General features: G+C 30.3%; 1 protein-coding gene across 1 annotated transcript; it reads left to right on the top strand.

Annotated features, from left to right (window-relative positions):
- The first annotated feature begins 8532 nt into the window (after window positions 1-8532).
- LOC110638686 (F-box protein At3g07870) lies at window positions 8533-10221 on the top strand. The gene is given in 2 exon segments (XM_021789306.2): window positions 8533-9868; window positions 9870-10221. Coding segments are annotated over 2 exon segments (1209 nt in total). The 5' UTR covers window positions 8533-8707; the 3' UTR covers window positions 9918-10221.
- Window positions 10222-22093: the final 11872 nt, after the last annotated feature.

Below are 22093 nucleotides of genomic sequence, written 5' to 3'. Positions count from 1 at the left end.
TAAAGCTTGCAGTTTCTTGGGAAAATCTAGAAAATTTCTAGATTCAACAGCCGAATCTAAAACTTTATCAACTACAGTCAGTACTAGACTAAAAAGCCATACAAAGCCTGAGACTTCGGTAGCCAAAGTGTGTTCTGCCAAGCCTATTCTCCATTCTCTTCCAAGGTTCCAAAAACATGATTTTATAGCTCATAAGAGCTTAGAATAAGATGTTTGTTATGTATATAAAGTTTTAGAGCTTCGAATAACTCCTTAGGTTGCAATGTTTATAGGATCAAACTTGAGGGATTCAGGAAGCTAAGGATCCGAGGCTAGCTACTATTCATGTTAATTGGTTGATAGGCTACAAGGGGTGAATAACTCTAACCCTAATAAATGTAAATTCTTTAAATGTAATTCATGATCATCCACATGCATCATTTCATTGTTTACTAGGGTGTATATATCTAGAGCATGAATATATTGTATTTTTGCATAATTATTGTTGATGCATGATGGATTTTGGATGACTCACTAGTTTCCCCTATGTTATGTAAATGTTATGTTTATGATGTGATCATGCATGATCTATGGTGGTAAGACCAGGTGAGGCCTAATAAGTCCCTAGCGCACTACTTTTAAGCGAAAGTTTTGAAGAGCCCTGTATGAGCCAGGCACATTGGATTTGGGGAATCACTAATGACAAGTCCATCCTATGTGAAATGTTTATGATGTGAAAAAGTCATTTGGATGGTGCATTGCATATATATGAAATGAAAGTTATAATTAATTGATGTTGGTTAGTTTACTCACTAAGCTTGTGTAAGCTCACCCCTTTCCCTTAACCCCAGGTGCAGGAGTGTAGGAATAGAAGAGTTCTTTAGAGTTGAGCAGCAGGAGTAGGTGTATGTATGTTTAGTAGACATATAATATGTAAAGAAATAGTTACTGTACTGGTATTCAAGTTTTTTTATAAATGTTTTATCTTAAGTATAAGAGATGTAATTATGTATATCTGAAATCTAAGCTAACTCCTTATGTAAGTATGTATATATGAACTAATTACACTTTAGTGATTTTATGCATATAAAGGTTCAAATTCTAAGCCAATTTTATGTTAATTTATGAATGAGAAAACTAATGTGTAATGGTTTGTAGTATGCTTGGATTGTGAGATACAGAGATATGCTTATATTTAATAGGTTTTTAAGTTTGCTATGTGTTTCGGTAGCCTTAAGCTGACCTGACCCCTAGTACCAGTAACGGCCTCTAATTTGGGTCGTTATAGAATCTTCTCAGCATAAGCAGGCAGAATCTTCGAAACCTATGTCTGCATGTCCTGGAGCGGTATGCCTATTGTAATCAAGGTGGACAAAGTAAAAAGCAATAGAGACCTTTGCTCCTCTATAGGAGAACTAAGCTCTATAGATAGCAGATAGCATAGCTAGTTCTTAGCCTGCATGACTGTAGTATCAGTTGGCCTAGTTATAAGATGAGTATTAGAGCTGCTAAAGAACTAAACCAAAAATGAGAAGTCGAGATCCTAAAGAGGATCAACTATATTAGCCAAAGGGATGGCTCTCTAGCCTGAAATAGCAGAGGAGCTCAAAGTAGAAGAAGTCAAATGAATGGGAGCTGAGGTAGTAAATACCTGTAGAAAAAAAGGTAAGTGCTAGCTCAAGTTGAAGAAAGTTAATTTTGTAAATAATACATACATACCTCAGGAGAAGTGGATGAAGGAATATCTCCTTGAGTGTCATCGTCATCATTGACATCTGCTACCTCCTATGTAGCATGGTCCCTCTCAGAGGGAATTGGGTTCTGTGCCTCCTTATGAGTCCCAAAATGTCTCTTAGAAGAAGCATCACCTATAAATGAAGAGTCAGCACTTGAAGTAGTCCTTGAGTTAGTATCACTGATATCAAAAACCTCTACTGGAATTGCAAGGGGAGCCTGAGGCTTCTTGGCCTTAGGTACATGACGACAAGAATGCTTGATAGAAGGAAGAGAAGAACTTTCCTACTACTTCTTCTGAGGTGGAGGAGACTTCCTGATTTTGGGCTTATATCTGTTGGTTGGTGCCTTAGTCTTATAGGGTGGAGGAAGCTATGACTGGGAAAAAACACTCTTCCGCTTCTTGGAAGGAGGAGTGGATCAGGAAGAGGCTGCCCTCAGAGCTGTGGCAGCAAAAGGAGTAGAAGGAGTGCGTGACAGAGAACCTAGAGAAAATAATAGAAGTTAGTAAAATGACAAGTATAATAGGAAAAAATAGCAAAACAATAGGCACCTAGGGCCAAAGGCTGACAATAGCATCGTGGAACGTGGAAGACCATCAATTTTGAAAAGTGGAACAAAAAGGGTCAACAGCCTCCACGGGGATCATCTAACACACATCCTGCAACTACTCTAGTCTATAGTTGTATCGACCCACGTCTGCTGGAGATGATGGACTAATCCTATTGCCAGTGACTAGGTTAGCTCGTATAGGAATGCCAAAAGGAATGCCCTAAACAAACCCCAAGAGTCTATACCAAAGGAAAGGCATATATAAATCCAGTCCAAGTTTTATTATACCTAGATGAGTGCCAAAAGAGGTACCAGTGTGCAAATGTCAGGCAACAATGATAGAGGCCCAGTGGCTAATAGCATTTTCTATAAAGGTGGCTCTGGAATGGATGAGCCAATAAGAAGGCTAGCAGACTCAAGGGCCTCAATACCATTAAAAGGAGTGAAGCTAAAGAAGTCCAAAAGAGGTAGCTGGACTAGGAACCTTAGTACCCAGCTCTCATTCTAAGAATAAGCCAGAGAAACAACCCTCCTACCAAAGACACTATCGACAGGGACTAGTGGAGTGTCTGCCATCTTAGGGAAGTAGAAGAGTAGCCACATCTACATAATCTAGAAAGCGCTATTCACTTTGCTCAGTAGCACATCATCTGACACTATAGTAAATAAGGCTCAAAAAATAAAAGCAAGCAGCATGGTACCAAGTGCATAAGGCTGACCTAAGGTGAGAGAGCAAGCTAGTGGTAGTACTCAGGGTGCCCAAAAGAGGGATAGAAGATCGATCTATAAATCAAGTACCAAAGGAATAAAATATGGTCAAATTGGCTGATATCTATGTTGTCCTTAATATAAGGGCACTATAAGAGGTGAATTTATCTAGCTTCTTATATTAGAAGGCAAACTCTGTAAAGGAACTAAGAACCTCATTGCCAATGATAGGTAGGCCTATCAAAACTTTAATGTCCTTCAATGTGATGGACATAGGCCCCATTAGTAAGATGAAAGAGTTGTAGGATCTGGATTATAACCTCAAGGAGCCAGCCAATAACCTAAGACAGAAAGGTGGACCACATCAAGATAGCTTGATGAAGTCATATATGCCCAGGAGCTTACAAGTTTAAGAAAAGTGGGGCTAGAGTCAGTCTATCCATGCCTCCCAGTTAGAAGAGTGCTTCGGTCAAGATTTGATGTCACCTAAATGGGGGAGGGATTGTAGTTCTCGATCGAGCAATAGCTCCTGGTAACTCCCCAGAGAAAAAGAAGGCAGTGGAATGTTATGAGGAAAAGCAAAAAGACTAATAGTGGCAGCCCTTACTACAAGACCCTGTAAAAAAGGTAAGTGATGTCAAGTACCTAGATAAAGATTTTGTATTAGATGAAGTGAAATAGTAGAAGAGCACAAGATTACTGAAAGAGGACTAAATGATGGAATAGTTCAAGTCTTACCAAAACTAGTACCCATAAATCCCGAGGCACCAGTACCTGTAGGTTTTGATGAATCAATACCTATAAAAGCAAAAGTTGGTACCTAGTGAGACAAAAATCGGACAGAGTTTTCCCAATAAAATGGATAGCCAGTTCTTCAAATATGAACAAATAGTCACAAACAATGATCAGAGACAACCTATAGAAAGCTCACATATGCAGTAAGTTTAGAAATTACCTCTAGTGGCGTGAGAGAATAAGTTGGCACTGGGCATAGGGAAGGCCAACGGAGTATATACTTACAAGGTAGTAGAGGTAGCACTCAGCCCAAGAACACTGCTGTTGATGGGAAAAACATGTGGTATTGTCAATGGTACCTACGGTGCTACTTGGTAAGTACCTAGGTACTAGCCAGTACCTGTGAACCAGAAGACGGGTTCGATGCCATATCTACAAATATAAGGGAAATAATGAGCATTCCCAAGCAACAATTAGTCAACAAAAAACTGTGGATACTGACATACAAGTTCAAATACAACACTTATATTTAACAGATACAAACGATTTACAGGTACCGATCAAACATATTGCAGGTACCGACTAATATACTGCAAATACCGATCAACTTATTGAAGGTACTTGGGTAGGTACCTGCAAAATTCCTAATTCCAGAAGCCATTGACATGACCCAATCACACTCTCAACCATCATTAACATCAAGAATCTAAAATTGCCAATTAAAGAAAGAATAAGAATAGCAAGGAGAATACAATGATGATGTGGTTGAATGAAGTAAGCTTGGAGGTCATAGAATGGCATGCCGATGAGATGAATGGGGAAGAAGAATGGCCAATGGTCAAATGAGATGAATGGCCGATGATCGAATGAGATGAATCTCAATGAAGAGCAATACCAGTGTAATCGACGAAGGGAGATCGAACGGCGATGGAGATGCACCGACAAGGTGGGAGGAATGATAAAGGAGGATGATAAAAGCTTGTCGATGAGGAGGAGAGTTGTGCATCGAATGGGAAAAAGAGAAAGAGAGAGGAAGAAAGAAAAAGAAAAAGAGAGAAAGAGAGAGAAAGAAATAAGGAAAAGGAATTTATAGGTTTCTCTTGGTTCGATGGTGGTAATTGAAACAATAAAAAATGTAAATTAGCTTTAAGTACCCGTTGGAAAGGTAAATCTGCAGTAATAAGAGGTTTGCAGTAATTAAAATTCTACAAAAATTATGATTTGCAGTGATTAGAGTTTTATAGGAAATTGAACTCTTATTGAAAAGAGTTAGCTTAAATTTCAAATTTCCAAGAAGATCACAAAGGATATTGAATTATTTTTTGAATTTTGAACAACCAAAATGTGAGCTAAAATCAAATCTTGTCCACCCAAAATGGCTTAGTTGACCAATCCAATGTCGGGGGGCAATTGTTTGCAACAAAAATAATTATTTTATATATTAATTAGTTTTTAGGCCTAAGAATTAATTATTTGTGAAATTAATTTAATTAATTTAATTTTATTAATTTAATTAATCTGTGGCTGAAGATAATTATTAATTAAATTAATGGTACTTATTGGATAGTTATATGAAAGAAGGAAGTTGACAGCAGTTTTAAGCAGATCCAAGCAGTTTCAAGGAGTGGGCAAGTGACTACAAGTAACTGTAAAATATGACAAAGTGTGTTCAGAGTCTTCATATACCTGCAGGCAGAATTATAAAAGTCAGATAACTGTAATGTGAAAACCCCCAACAATATCAGACAATAATAACTCAATCAGATTCTAGCAGTCTTTTATCTTTATTTTATCTGTTTTTTTTTTTCAAAACTTTTGCATTTAATTTCAAGTCTTGTTTTTTTTTTTAACCAATCAAAGCATTCAATTTCAGTTCACTTGATTTTAATTACTTGTCACTCACGAAATTGACAAAGCTGCGTATAGTAGAGTCGATTTCTACAATCAAAGTATTCAATTCCAGGTCACTTGATTTTAATTACTTGTCACTCACAAAATTGACAAAGCTGCATGTAGTAGAGTCAATTTCTACAATCAAAGTATTCAATTCTAGGTCACTTGATTTTAATTACTTGTCACTCATGAAATTGGCAAAGCTGCGTATAGTATAGTCAATTTCTACAATCATTTGATCTGAGAAGTCAGAGTGCAATCTCAGATAATATACTCAGTTTTTGGCACGCCCGCACAACTGTAAGCTGTGAGACGGCTAAATTACTTTCCGAAAATGAAAAAAAAAATTTAAGTTAATTTTTTTTTTTATTTTTTTCTTTAAAAGAAATGAGAGCTTTTTCGGTACGACTATCATAACCCCCTTGGACCCAAAGTCCAGGGTCATCAATTAATGTTCTCAATTTAACCCCACCTCCACAAGGAGGGACTTATTATCTAACTCGAAATGAAATCTAACGAGCTAAACCATTAGACAAAAAAGAGTGGAATCGAGATGGAAAAAAGTCATTATTTAGTCTTTACCATACAAATATACTTAAATATGTTTTTTCGAAGAATGTCCTAAAAAAAATTAGGGATGACCGGAAATTTTCTTATAGACTTTTTATTTTTATTATTATTTATATATTTACTGGCAGGATGCCTATTGATTATGGGTATATTTAGTACTCAATGAGAAACAGGCGTTACTACTATGAAGGATTTACAATTGGTGCATTCAAGGGGCAAGGCGATTGTGTAGTGTGCTTTTTAGCAAGAGTAAACAAAATTTGATTGAAATAGAAAAAAAAATGATTGAATTGATTCAATTTAAAATTTTAAATTATATAAGGAAAATTTATCAATAATTTGGGGATCCAAAACACAATAATTAAGTACAATGTATGAATTTTATGCTTATTCCTAGAAATTATTTTGATGTAATAACTCAAAATGTACATTTGAGATGGGAGGCTTCTACAAGGGTGAATGAATCAAGGAAAATAAAAGAGTTGAAAGTAAAATTACAAATAGCTATAAGTAATTATGATGGATTGAAAAAAGGTTATCTATTCATTATATAGATTCATTGCACCAAAGTACTCTGGACAATTATAAACCCAATTTTCTAATCCTCATAATTTATTATTATTTATTTATTTAAAATTAATTGCTTAAATTCCTTAAGTCATTGATAATTGCCTTTTCCCCTTTATTAATAGTGTATGAAAACACTAAAGAATTAGCATTTGAAGCTGTTATCTATGTTGCTGGATAGTTAGAATAATTTGATATTATGCTTTTGTATGGAATTGATATCATGTTTTTCTGAAATTACTACTATATATTTTTATATTTATTTAAATTGGTCATTGGTAAATTTAAGTATGAAACCCTCTTTTTTAATGGAAAATATATTTTTACTAACAGAAAATCAATAAACTCCTATATATTAAGCAAATTATAAATTTTATATTTTTAAATTTAAGATTTTATTATTTTTATATGAGTATTAAATGTGCTATTTTTTTAATGCATCAAATATATTTTTTCTAGATTCTCCATAAATTAAAACCACCACTAAACCTCAAAAAATCTGCCCCTATATTCCATTGTGAAAATAGTACCATGCCTTAAGATATTCCAGATGTCACAATTTCAAGGCATTTCACCCATAGCATAATAACAACATAACTAATGCATAACAAATTGTGTCCTAAAATATGTATATATTATATAATTATAAAATAATGCATGAGCATAGCAAATTATAAATAATATTGATGCTAAATGCGAATTCAATGTCCACTCACTGACTAAACAATCCAAAGTGCTATTGGTCTTACTTGCATAGCAAAAATATTGCCGGTTTAGATTACCTATCCATAATTATAAAGTAATTATAGTGAACAAATTAATGGAATCAAAAACACGTCATAAGGTTGTGTACATGTTAAAATTTCGATAGAGTTTTTTTTATACTTAAAACCTACATTCTAAAGAAAAAGAAAATGTAATTATATATTTGATGCGACACTCACGTGGTCTCAATTTTTATTATTACACTAATTTAGTTATTTCCTTTTAACAACTTTTATTATTACACTAATTTAGTTATTTCCTTTTAACAACTCTCACCATAAAATGATAAATCTCAAACTCTTCAGACCTCTCGCATTTAGTTATCTCTTTTTAATAATTCTCACTATAAAATAATAAATTTAAAAATAAATAAATAAAAACTTAAATTCAACATATCTCTACTCTATATATATTTTTTAAGATAAAATAAAAAAATAATTAAGTTATTTCTAATTAGTTTTTAAATATAGTATAATTCAGTGTGTTTGTACAGTAAGTCTTATACTATATATATTAAAAAAAAATTGATATGTGTTTAGTAGTACAATAAGCTCTTACACTGATTATGTAAGGCTTCATCGGTGAGATTATTTTGAGTGTGTGTATAAGTGTTGCAAGGGTACCGTTCAGTCAGCAATTAGCTAGATATGTGTACTTGTACAATAAGCTTTATATTATATATATTAATTAAATATATATATATATATATATATATAATTCTTGAAAAAAGAGTTGAACAAATTTAATTTTTATTTTAGTTGTTTTTATTATAACATATAGATGCTTGATTCAAACCGGTTGGACGGAAGAAGTATACCGAACCCACTTCACATTTATATGGAACCTCATTTAGGAATAATGGAATATTCTGCGAATGAAATAAAGTGTGAATGGGACATAATATAAGTCTAAACCTAATAATTTAATATACTTTTCTCATTTTTGGATTGGCGAACAGATCATCCAGCACATTTTCTATGACTTTAGCACTGCCTAACCTATTCCCTCTTTTTTAACCTTTGCTCAATCAAGGAAGAAAACAGTACAATAAATACAATATACAAGAACAGCAACACAGAATCCTCCAAGTATATGCTTAGAATATCTATATAGTACCAAAAATTTTGTCAAATATTTCCTTCATCAATAATGCTAGCAAGAAAGAAGAAACAAGAAACAAGAAAGAAGAAAGGAGGCAACGATAATGTCAAGCCATATTGATCAAGAAATCTTGACAGAGATCCTCAAAAGATTACCTGCAAAATTTCTTGTGCAGCTAAGGTGTGTATCCAAATCATGGTACTCCTTAATCACCAATCCTTCTTTCATTTCCATACACTCTAAATTTACCCTAGAGCACAGTACAAGAAGCACTACTTGTACTGATAAATTGATGCTTAGGCACTATTCTTGGACTCACAAGAAGGAGATATACACAATACAGAGCAGCGGCATGAGCTCATTTGATCAGTATCAAGAACTTGTTTTCCCCTTCAAGAGCTACTGTCAGTACTTTGAGATTGTTGGTTCTTGTAATGGGATTCTTTGTCTTTCTGATACTTATCGTGTCAATTCTCACACTATCATTTTATGGAATCCCACAATTAGAAAATCAACTACTTTGCCACTGCCATGCATATCTTTTCACCAAATCTATATGTTTGTTCTTGGATTTGGATGTGATGATAAAAGCAATGAATACAAAGTCGTGAGAATTGTATATCGTGTAATGGATGACAAGTGTAAAGTAGATATTAGACCTCAGGTTGAAGTGTATGAGCTAAGCCTGGATGCTTGGAGAAGCATCAGAATCAGTGCTGCTCCTCAGTATGTAATATCTGAACTATCGATGCGGGTTTTTCTCAATGGTTCTGTCCATTGGATTGGATACATTCCAAGTGAAGCAGATAGCGATTTTCGCAATTTGAGCTTAGTGTTGTTCGATATGAGCAACGAAGTGTTCAAAGAAATGAAGCTGCCAGATAGTTTAACTGGGTTGTCTGTACTAGATTTGTCCATTTTTGCTTCTGGTAAGTTGCTTTCTTTGATACAATACAATCGCCATGCTCGCAGCCAGTGGGTACAATATGGCAGCTGCTCCATCTGGGTGATGAAAGATTATGGCAAGGTTGAGTCTTGGACTAAACAATTCACCATTGATCTACAAGGAGGTATTGGGAAGGCACTAGGCCTTGGAAATAATGCTGAAATGCTACTGGTGGCGAGTAGTGGAGAGCTGGTTTCATACGGCATCGAAAATCAGAAAATTAGCCATCTGGGGATCAAAGGCATTGCGAATTCTTTTCATTTGGAGGCTTATTCTGAGACTCTGGTTTTGCTTGATGGCATCAATGAGATCTTAGGACAGACAAGTTCCTGCAAATTGCAGTGATTCACATGAAGTTGAACCTTGAAAGTATAGAGTTGAGAGAGCCTCTTGAAGGTTAAATGAAGGCTGCATATGGTACATTACCCTTCCACAATCCTTTCAAAATCAGGTTTCTTATGTTTACAGGTTGTTATTTAATTTTTTTTATGCTAGTTTATTATATTATTGTTGGAACAAGAGCTTCATTTTATCATATAAAAGAATTAAGGTGGGTTGATGTTTGTCCTGTTACCCTTTAAACATTAATGGCATAGCTGCTTGTGTAGGGGACTGGTCTTTGATTAATTTGCTTTTGACATCATAATTTGAGGTTAATTAGCTTGTTGTTATATTTATTGAGCATTTTGACAATTCGGGTTTGCTATTAAGATTTCATTCTTCAAAACGGAAGGGAAAAAAAGTAAGGAAAGAAAGAAAAGTTGATTACACATCCAATTCAAATTCTAGCATGTATAGATTATAGATGTATATGATGAGAAGAAACAAAGAAATTAATGCTGTTGCACAGTATTTGCCTGATAGTTTTACTTCTGATAAATCAAGAAATGTAATTTTTCCTCCTACTTGATCAGTTATAATGGTTAAGTTGGAGGCCAAGTGCTCCTTTGAAAACAGTCTATCACTCTCTCACTCTCTTGAAAAAACTTCAATGGTACTGGGATGTTCTACTGGTCTTCAAAGTTTTGCAGTCACGAGTTTGAGTCCGAATTAAAACTGTTAAGAGTCCTACAAAAAGTTAAAAGAGAAAGTAAGGGAAGCCAAACTTAATTGGCTTAAGCTATTTTGGTGAAGACAACCTAGAGAGCTTATTGAGTGCACCCGATATACATGCACCCGATACAAAAAGAAAGGAAATATTATGTAGGATAAATAACTCTCTCCTGCCTCTTTGTCAACTTAGGTTTGCTACGGATGGACTGGAAATCGAAAATCCATTTGCAGGAAGGTTGTCACCTACTAAGGTTTGTAGGTTTCCAGCCTACCTATGCAGAATTATAAATGCTGATTACAACAAAAGAAGTAGCCCATTCTTTAGTTATGTTCCTGCTTAATTACTTTTGATCTGTTATTGCGTTGATGCTTAATGGATGTGATGCAGATGTTTCCTCATAACTAGCTTGCCTGCAAAAGTTCAAGATAAGCATTGGAAAATCCTAATTACCTCCAGTCCAGGCACAACCAAGCGTAGGTTAAGGAGGAGGGGTGAGGTTCGCTGAGTTGGAGGAGAAAGGAGCTAGTGACTAATCGTGTTAGTGTCCAACACACGAAAAATTAGAAAAAAAAAAAAAAGAATTGATGAAGTGAAAAAAATTAATTAAAAAGTAATTAAACACTACTCAGGACAGCTTCTAATTGTTGGAGGCAACCTTAGAAAGCGTATAGCTGCCGAACGCTACCTTAGGACGCATATAGATGCAACGTTATTCAAAATAATGTTTACCTACTTTTATATTTTTTTTTTTCAAACACTCATATACACCAAGCAATTATTATTCAAATGATTATCTGATATAAAAAAAAATTAATACTTACAAAATATAAATATAATATAAAAATACAAATATTATTTAAATGTAAAAATTGATTAATATTTATTGTAGCAAAGTAATAAAATCAGTATAGTAAATGAATTATATTAAATATTGTATAAATATTTGAAAATTATTATAATTTATTATTTATTAATTTAACAAAATATTAAATTTTGATAATCGTTATTTAGATTTGTATTTAATAAAAATGAACATAAAAAGATATTAATAAATAATTGCTGAAATAAATTAAATAAAAATAAATGAAAATAAAATTAATCTGTAATTTTAATAAATAAAATAATAAAGTAATGCATAAAAATTGTTAAATATAGTCTCAATATTTAATAATATATGATTTTGATTATTACTTTATAATAGCTAGTTTTTATTAAATAATAATGAATGAATTACATGGAGGAAAAACAAAATAAATAAATAATTGAATTAATTAAGTTTTAAACAATTTTTTTAGCCATCAAAAAATTAAAATAAATACATGAAGAATTAGACAAATATATTATACAGACAAAATACGCGCATGTAACTAATAACGATATAAACAAAAAATAAATTGAATATAAAAAATAATAATCGAGTGACACGGCCTAATCGCCTCCTTTGTATTCCAGGACGCAAAGGATTGTACCACCTACTGTATTTGAGATGTTTGGCATTAGTAATTAAGCATAAAACAAACAGACCTGAACTTCAGCTAATATCGACGCATGATGCTCTTGGCTTGCAACATCACACAGAACATCACAAACAAAGTAGGTTGGTTAATGTTTTGCGTCATGCAATACAAAGAAGGTTGTGGCACTTGATATTTTTTAACATTATTCTTTTTTTTTTTTTTTGTATTGTTACTAATTACATGTATTTTGTTTGTATAATACATTTGTCTAATTCTTCATATTTTTATTCAAAATTTTCGATGATTGTTGTCTTTGTACTAAATAAATTGATTAAATCTCAATATATATCAAAATAATTAATGGAATTATTTATTTATTTATTTATTTTATTTATATTTTATTATCTCATTATCACGTTTTTGTCTCCAATATGATTCGTTGATTAATACTTAATAGACGCTAACTATTATCAACTAATTATTTAATTTCATATTTCATAAATATTAATTTAATTTTTATAACTCATCTCATTTATTTTTAATAACTTTATTTCAAAATTTATTTATTAATATTTTTTTATTCATTTATGCAAATTCAAATAACAATTATCATTGTCTTATATTTTATTAAATTAATAAATAGAAAATAATAACAACTTTTAAATATTTATAAAATATTTAATATTATTCACTCACTATAGTGATTTTTTAATTTTCTATGCTAATGTTAATAAACTTTTACTTATAAATAATATTCGTATTTTTAAATTTTTTTAATATTCTATAATTATTTTTTTATATCATGTTGTGAGTTGTTCAATAATTTTACTGTATAGGTGTGAATAAAAGTGAGAGAATTGTGTTATCTGGGTGTGAGTACAAGTAAGAAAGTGACAAGAAAAATTATCAAAGTAATTGGATGCTACTTAGGATAGCATCCAACAACTAGACACTATTCTTAGTAGCATCCAGCTACTTTTTTAATGTTTTCTTTTTTCACTTTCAATGATTCTACTTTTTTTTATTATTATTTTTTATTAGTTGGATGCTTTTATGACCGGTGGTTAGCTTCCTCTCTCTTCTAACTCAACAAAGTTCACCCCTTTATAGTAAATATTATTCAAAGTCACCCTTAAATGGTGATTTTTGAAGATACAATTTTTGTAAAAATAGCTCTTAGATGCCACTAACATTAGAGCTATTTGATGCAAGCGACAAATCAACTTGAAACTTAAGAGAAAAAAAAAAAAAAGAATCCCACATCTATTATGACACAAAGTGTTGCGTGAATGATATTGTCACGTGAATGAATCTTTCAAAAAGAAATAAGGTTTAACACACACACACACACACACACACACACATATATATATGCTTTATGGAGAAATTAGGAAATATGATTCAAAAGTCTACAAATAATACTTATGGAGAGGTATTTATACAGTTTTGTGGTCCTAAACTAAGTAAAATTACAACTAAGGTTGTCTAAGATGCAATTTTTTGGAAAAAAAAAAAAGCCCGTTGATGCTTCTAATGTCATAGTTATTTGATGCAAGCTACCAATCAACTTGAAACATAAAAGAAGGAATCCCAAATCCATTATGATGTAGCATGTAGTGTCAAAGATATTATCACATGAATGAATCCTCCAAAAAGAAATAAGGTATAATACAACCTTAAACACAAAAAAATAATATAAAGCAAGAATATTTTATGGAGAAATTAGGAAATCTAATTCAAAAGTGTACAAAAAATGTTTATGGAGAGGCATTTATAGAGTTTTGTAGTCCTACACTAAGAAAAATTACAAATAAAAATTAATTTGGAAGTAAAGAGTTCAATTAAAAAGAGCAATCCTATTCTAAACAGGAAAACAAGCTTTCCAAAAAGAAGTAGGCGTCTAATATGGCCATATAACACAGCCAGGCTATGTTGTACACTGAATTTAATTTCCATGAAACACGGCCGAGTGTGATTAACATGGCCAAAAGCATGGCAGTGTAGCATAACACAGGTACCACCGTGTAACATCTAAGATCTCGAGATTCCTTCAACTCTTTATGACACGGTTTGATTATGTAAGTTTAGATAGAACATGGCTAACCCGTGTTCTTCTTTGAATTCCTTTGCTCCTGAATTCTTTTCTTAGAATGTAACAAGAAAAAAAAAAGCTCAAATGAGTCATTGTACTTTTTTATCAATGTCTAAATACATCCCAAACGAACTTTTTGGCTCAATAAGTTCATAACTTTTCATTTAAGCCCATTTAGGTACAATTTCTAACAAATTTAATGGAGTGAAATACATGCACATATTAGACATTAAAAAAATAAAATATCAAAAAAAAAAAATCTTTTATTGGTTTATTAAATATGGGTTGATTTTCCTAATGAACAAAAGAGAAGAAAATTTTATCAGTAATGCAAATTCAATCCTTAAAATGAAAAACTAGAAGCCCAAATTATAGTAGGAATCTTATTTCAACAACCCTCTCTTCAATTTATGATAAACATTCTTAGCTAGGGGAGAGCAAACAATCAATTCTGTTTTGAATTGTACTGAAGTAGCAAAACCAAAATAAGAAATTTTATCAATCAAAATTGAACTGAATAGAGACAAAAACTGAATCAAACTGATTTGATAGTTTGATTTAGTTGCATCGATTTTGATTCTCTCACAAGAGTCCAGAAAAATCACAGAATCACAAAATGCACAAAAAGTACAAAATGATTTATCAATTGCAATTTGTATATGCTTAAATAATCCCAAAACAATATCAAAAATAAACATGAAAGATTAAACATCAAAGATCCTAAAACAATATCAAATATCAAACAAGCACAGAGGCTAGCAATGGTAAAAGAAAAAAGAAGAGGCAGAGAGTGATTGTAGAGGAGGTCCCAGTCTCCCAAATGGCACCTGGTAGTTATCATCCGTTGATGGAACCCTTCACCTTAGTAATCGATAAGCCACAAATCTAGAGATATTCATAGTTAGCAGCAACCCAAGAACCATCAATTGAAACACAAGAGCCGTCAATTGAAACTCCTCTCTTGAGCAACCCAGTATCCATTGATAGTCAACATTAAGACCTCAAACTAGAGATGACTCATATGAGACCTCAAATATGCAGCTTTGCCTTCATGTAGAGAGATTAGAAAGAACAAATAAGAAGAAAGAAGTAATTAAGAAGAAGGAGGATAGCTAACAAAGATAGGGACTATGAGTGATTAAGGTAAAGATTATTGATATACGGTATATATAGGTGTTCAAAACTACATAGTTTAGGACTTTCAATTCAGTTTGGTTTTTCTTTGATTTTTGATAAAAATAACTGAACCAATTCGAAAATTAAATTTATCAAAAATTAAAAACTGAACCAAAGAGTTTAAACCCAAAACCTAAATCAATTGAACCAAATTGGTTTGGTTCGATTTTTTGGTTTAATAAAAAACTGCATACCCTATTCTTAGCAAGAGATTGGATTATTGAAAAAGTTGTTTTGAAATCTCAACTTCGCTAAATGTTCATAATCTTCCATTTTAACTCTAATGCTCTACCTCTATAGACCAACCCAACATCACTTACACGTTGGAGTCAGCAAATTAAATAGAGCAAGGAGTATAACAGAAACAAAGACCTAAAAAGAGTCAACAAAGAGAATAAATATTTTATAAAGGAACCCATAAACAAAACCCATGACCTAAAAAGAGTCAACAAAGAGAATCATTTTTTAATGGCAAAACCCATAAATAGAACTCATGCTTAGCAATCTAAAATAGTAATTGAGTAAAAAGCTAGGTTAGTTTCATTCAGTGTTCCTCAACTAAAGAAGTTATATCAATGGTATTTTTCAATTTTAATTTGTATCATAAAAATTTATAAACTTTAATTTGAATATCACTAAAATCCCCATAACCTACTATTACCGATCTGCAAGTTAACTTATGGTTCACTTATCTCTCAACTTAAATAGATGTACCACAAACATCTTTCAACTTTAATTTGTATCACAAAAAATCCTAAACTTCAATTTAATATATAAATAATTTTTAATACAAAATATGCTAAATAATAACTTAAGATTGAATATATTATTTTTTGTATTGTAAGAAAGACAATCATCCATACTTAATTAGAAAGCTAACTATATTATTTTGTTAATGTGAGAAAGAAAGGCATTGGCATTGCCCAAAATGCCTATTATGATGTTCCACAAATATCCCTCAACTTTAATTTGTATTACAAAAAACTCTAAACTTTAATTTAATATATAAATAATTTTTAATATAAAATGTGCTAAATGATAATTTAAGATTGAATATATTATTTTGTTAATGTAAAAAGAAAGACAATTATCCATACTTAATAAGAAAGCTATCTATATTATTTTGTTAATGTAAGAAAGAAAGGCATTAGAATTGTCCAAAATACTCTTTATGATTTATCATGAAAATATCAATAAAAATGTATCTATAGCGACAAATGTATGTATTTGTCGCTAATAATATAAATAGCAATGCAAAATTTCTTTTATAATACGCGAAATAGCTGAGCGTGTTCAGTCGCTATTCTTGAGATAGCAAAGGTTTCGCAACGAAGTTACGACTTTAGGTGAAGAGTAATATCAAAACCCTAGTCTGATTGTTTTGTTCTCGAACAACAATGATCGTTCATTACGGCCAGTGTCGCTATTCAAATCAATCCGTGGTTAATTATCTTTAGCAACAACATATTACTGCTAATACTTTCAGCAACGAGAAGTTATTTTATACAAATTCTATATAAATAATTTCAATTTGCTAAAATTACTATAATTCATATAAATTAAAAATTTAAATTTATGTTAATAGTAATCCTACTTGTACCAAGAATTATATTACAATTATATATTCTTAATTCTATAAATATCATTAATTCATTAAAAATTATTATTCTAATTAAATTAATAAACACCCATAACCTCGAATCTCGCTTTTACTAATTTATTTTCTTTAATTTTTCTAAATATTTACAAACGTATAATATAAAATTATAAAATTACTATTAAAAAATTAACTATTTAATTAACATAATTATAAAATTATTATCACAAATTAATTATTTAATTAAATAAAATTTTTATTTATATCAATAGATATGAAATTCTAATCATATTTAATGACAAATATTTTATTTATTATAAATTTGTAGTTATTTTTTTTTTTAAATATTAGTAATGGTTTAAAGTTAAACACTTTATTTTTATGCAATAGGACCCAAGCCTAATTAATATTGACATATAATGTGATTTGTTTTCTTTTTTCACTAACGAAAAGGAGAAAGAAAAACAATTTCACTACTTGAGAGTATTAATTATATAATTATTATGAAATAATTAAAAATGTACAATTAAATTTATATTTATATTTATATTTATATTTTAATCTATAATATATTTATAACATATATAATATACTTTATAATTTAAAAAATAAAAATGATTATTAAATAATATATTAAATAAGTTTTAAAATTATTTGTATTAAACAATATTACAATATAAAATTTTAAGATACTAATGTAATGAAAATGAAAATTTTATAATACTAATGCACTAAACTATAAAATATTTTTTAAAAATTATCATTTTTTTAATTTTATGAATAATTTTCTTTCATATTAATCTAGCTATTATTTTTAATTATAAAAAATAAATATAGGCAAATGAAACATGCATGTTTCTTAAAAATGTAAAATTCAGAGTTCGAACGAATACAATCAATAAGCTAACTTGCAATTTTTATTAATTTATTATTAATTTTTAAACATTTTCTCCTATTTATATTTTTAAAACTTATTATTATATTTTTTATTATATTATATTTAAGTTTATAATTAAGTTAATATTGTATGTTATTGAATTTTAATAAAATAACACATAACTTTCACAAAATTGTGATCAAATAAAAAAATAGTTCTTAAATTAATAAATTTTTTATTTATATAATTTATAAAAATAACATTAAAATTAATATTTAATTTAAATAATTAAATATATTATTTATAATACAATAATAATATTATAACATATATAAAAAAATTAATAAAGAATGATATATAAAAAAATTAAGTCACAAGTCTATACAACAAGTACAATAACATACGATGCATGTCATAGAAAAAATTAATATTTTTTAAATATTTAAAATAAAATTTAATTGAGTATTGAAAATTTTAATATATTTAAAGTAAAATGAAAATATTATAAAATTAAAAAAATAAAGAAATTCTAAAGTAATAAGTAGAGAGCATTGTATTTTATTTCTAACTAAATTTACATTTTTTTGTCAAAGATTAACTGAAAACTTGAAAACTAATTTACACTGATTATCTAATAGATTATGTTAGCTATTGTTTTTTTTTTTTTTTTTCTTGAAAGCAAATGATTAGAAATTTAAATTATTTTTTATTTTAAACTTTTTTAAAATTTAATATTTATTAAAATACTATAATTTTTAAAATTTTTCATATCTAATGGACCTTTTATTTATTAATTAAGTGGTAATATGACGTGATATATAAAATTTAATAAAAAAATTACATAAAAAAATTAAATTTCAAATATGTATACACGTTTAAAAACTAATATATTTTAAAAATATGACTAAAATGTTATTCAAAATACAATCTTAAGGACTAAAACATTATAATATATATATATACACACACACTATAAGAAATACATCGTTTCCAAAGTACGCGCCAAAATTTGGCAACAACTTTAGTATCAAATTACTAACTAATCATAAACCGAATTCTAAAATGGAATTTTATTCAGTTTTATATTCAAGAAATTAGAAATCGACTTTTGTTGGTTTCAAACTATTCTGTAGTATAATAAAAAAGTTAGGAACATATTAGAAACCAATTACTATTGGTTTCAAATTCCTACCATTAGAAATTAATTACAGTCAGTTTCAAAAAACTAAGATAATGTTATAAAAATGAGCATATATTAGAAATCGATTTGTTTTGATTTCTAATTCCATTCATTAGAAACCGATTTCATTCGGTTTCAAAAGCTAAGGTTGTGTTATTGAATGTAGAGGACATATTAGAAACCGATTACTATCGGTTTCAAAAGCTAAGTAGTGTTATAAAGTGTGAAGACATATTAGAAACCGATTTTCATTGGTTTCAACATCTAAAGAGTATTGTTAATTGTGAGGACATATTAGAAACCAATAAGTTCATTTTCAAAAACCAAGAATTAGAAACCGATTATAATTGGTTTCAAAAGTGAGGTAGCAGTGTAGGAATATTAGAAACCGACGCTTTTTCGATTTCCAATTCCAATAATTAGAAACCGAATATCATCGGTTTCGAAATGTAAGGTGTATTTTTTAATTTGAGGACATATTAGAAACCAATATATTCGATTTCAAATGCCATGAATTAGAAAATGAATGTAGTCGGTTTTAAATGTATTTGTAGTGGACATATTAGAAACTGAATTTAATTAGTTTCAAACCTTATGGTAGTGTTAATTGTGTAGGATATATTAGAACTTATGCTTTTCAGTTTCTAATGTCATTAATTAGAAATCGATTTCATTCGATTTCAAAACTTAAGGTAGTGTTATAAGGTGTGAAGAAGACATTAGAAACTGATGTTTTTTGGTTTCTAATTTCAATTATTAGAAACTGAATGTCATCGATTTTAAATATTTTGGTAATGTTATTAAATATTGAGAACATATTAGAAACAAATATTTTTGGGTTTCTAATTGCAATAATTAGAAACCGATTATTATCGGTTTCAAAAACTAAAGAAGTGTTATTAAATATGAAGGTCATATTTGAAACCAATACTTGTCGGTTTCTAAATGTGTTATATATTAAAATAAAAAATAAGCTATTATTATTATCAAAAAATTAAAAAAAAATATTGTAAATATTTGAGTTTTGAATTTAAATGGTGGCTTTTGCAATTTTTAATTTTGAAAGTAAAAATCAACTTTTTAGAATTTTAATATCATTTTTTTATCAATAGCCAACACTGATTATTATTATTAATACTAATGAAAATAATTTTTCAAAGCATTTTAATGAGATTTATCCTTCATTTGCTACAGAGGTTTGAAATGTAATACTAGAATTATGCACTGATGGGTTTCAACCATTCGGTCTATCAGGACAACAATATTCATCTTGGCCAGTCATTGTCACTCCTTACAATTTTCCTCCTTGGTTATGTATGAAGGATAAGTATATGTTCCTAACTATAATAGTCCCTAGTTCGAAAAACCCGAAGGACAAATTGGATGTCTACTAGCAGCCCCTTATTATAGAGTTAAAACAATTGTGGAAAGTTGGAGTTGAGACATATGATGCATCAAAGAAGAATAATTTTAATATGGGGGCTGCATTATTATGGACAATAAGCGATTTCACTGCATATTCAATGTTGCCTGATTGGAGCATAGCCGGCAAAACTGCTTATCCATCTTGTAGGAAAGATTCAGATGCATTCACATCGACAAAGGGTGTTCAGCAGTCGTGGTTTGACAATCATCGTAAAGTCTTACCAACTAACCATTCTTTCAGAAGAAACAAAACTACTTTTAGAAAGAACAAAATGGTAAAAAAAAGTGCTCCCCCTATTCTATCTGGTGTGAAGATTTTAGAACAAATAGAACATTTAGGATTAATGTTAGTCATAAAGACAGGTGCAGATGAGAATAACAGCCGCAAAGCAAAAAATAAGGGTTGGAAGAAATGAAGCATTTTTTGGGAGTTGCCATATTGGAGTACTAACATGCTCCGCCACAACCTAAATGTGATGCATATAGATAAAAATGTTTTTGAAAATACTTTTAACAATGCAACGAATGTTGAAGAGAAGATGAAGGACAATGCAAAATCAAGGGAAGTTTGAAAGTGTTTTGTCACTGACTTGAGTTGGAGAGGAATGTGGCAATAGGAAAGTATCCTAAAGCATGTTACACATTGGAAAAACAATAAAAAATGATGTTATGCGAATGTAGATTCCTAGATGGTTATGTGTCAAACATGGGTAGGTGCATAGACATGGAAGTTGTTTGGGATGAAAAGCCATGACTGTCATGTCTTTATGCAGAGATTACTCCTAATAGCATTCAAAGAATTGCTTCCATAAATATGTGGCATTTATTGATTGAATTGAGCAATTTCTTCAGAGAGTTAACTTCAACAACACTCAAAGAAGAAGATATGTTAGGCTTAATGAAGTGATTCCTTTGATATTATGTAAACTAGAGCATATATTCCCTCCAAGCTTCTTTGACTCCATAGAAGATCTCCTGGTGCATTTGGCTTATGAAGCATGGATTGCAGGTCCAATGCATTATCAGTGGATGTATCCATTTGAGAGGTAGCCAGTTTAATATATTGTTGTATACTATTAATATATGAAGAACTAAAAACCTTGTTATGACTAAATAGTTAGTGGTATAGGTACCTCAGGAAGTTAAAAAACAATGTTAAAAATAAAGCCAAAGTGAAAGGTTCCTTATGCAAAATCAAAGCAAGCTTCAAATGGGAAGAACCATTTCAAGAAGATGAAATGGAAGTCCCTTTGATACAAATTGTCAACGATGATGATCAACAATAATATTTGAATGATCCAAGTGAAATACTAATTGAAATTGATGAAGAGGACGTTGATGAAGAACAGAAGCTTGAATTAGACTCAGAAAGTGATGAGGAAGATAATAATGAATATGATAGTGATACTTATTAGATTTAGGTATTTCTCTTAATGAATTTATATTCATAAACTTGAAGTATGAATTCTGATTGTTGGAAAACTTCATATATATTATATACAATGAGTTGAACGAATATAACTAATTAATCTAATTTTTTATGTAGATGCGAGGCAACAGTCGCAGGGGAGGTTCATTGGCCCATTCACAAACAAGGCAATTACTTCCATAGGTTGAGCTGGATGATCAGCAGGACCAGTCTGCACAAGGTCAACCTCAGGTTCCTTCACCATCCACTGGGAGGT

Source organism: Hevea brasiliensis, chromosome 8 (assembly GCF_030052815.1).
Source record: "Hevea brasiliensis isolate MT/VB/25A 57/8 chromosome 8, ASM3005281v1, whole genome shotgun sequence".
Classification (NCBI taxonomy): domain Eukaryota; kingdom Viridiplantae; phylum Streptophyta; class Magnoliopsida; order Malpighiales; family Euphorbiaceae; genus Hevea; species Hevea brasiliensis.
The sequence above is the reverse complement of the archived record's forward strand: the minus strand, read 5'-3'. Positions and strand labels throughout refer to the sequence as shown.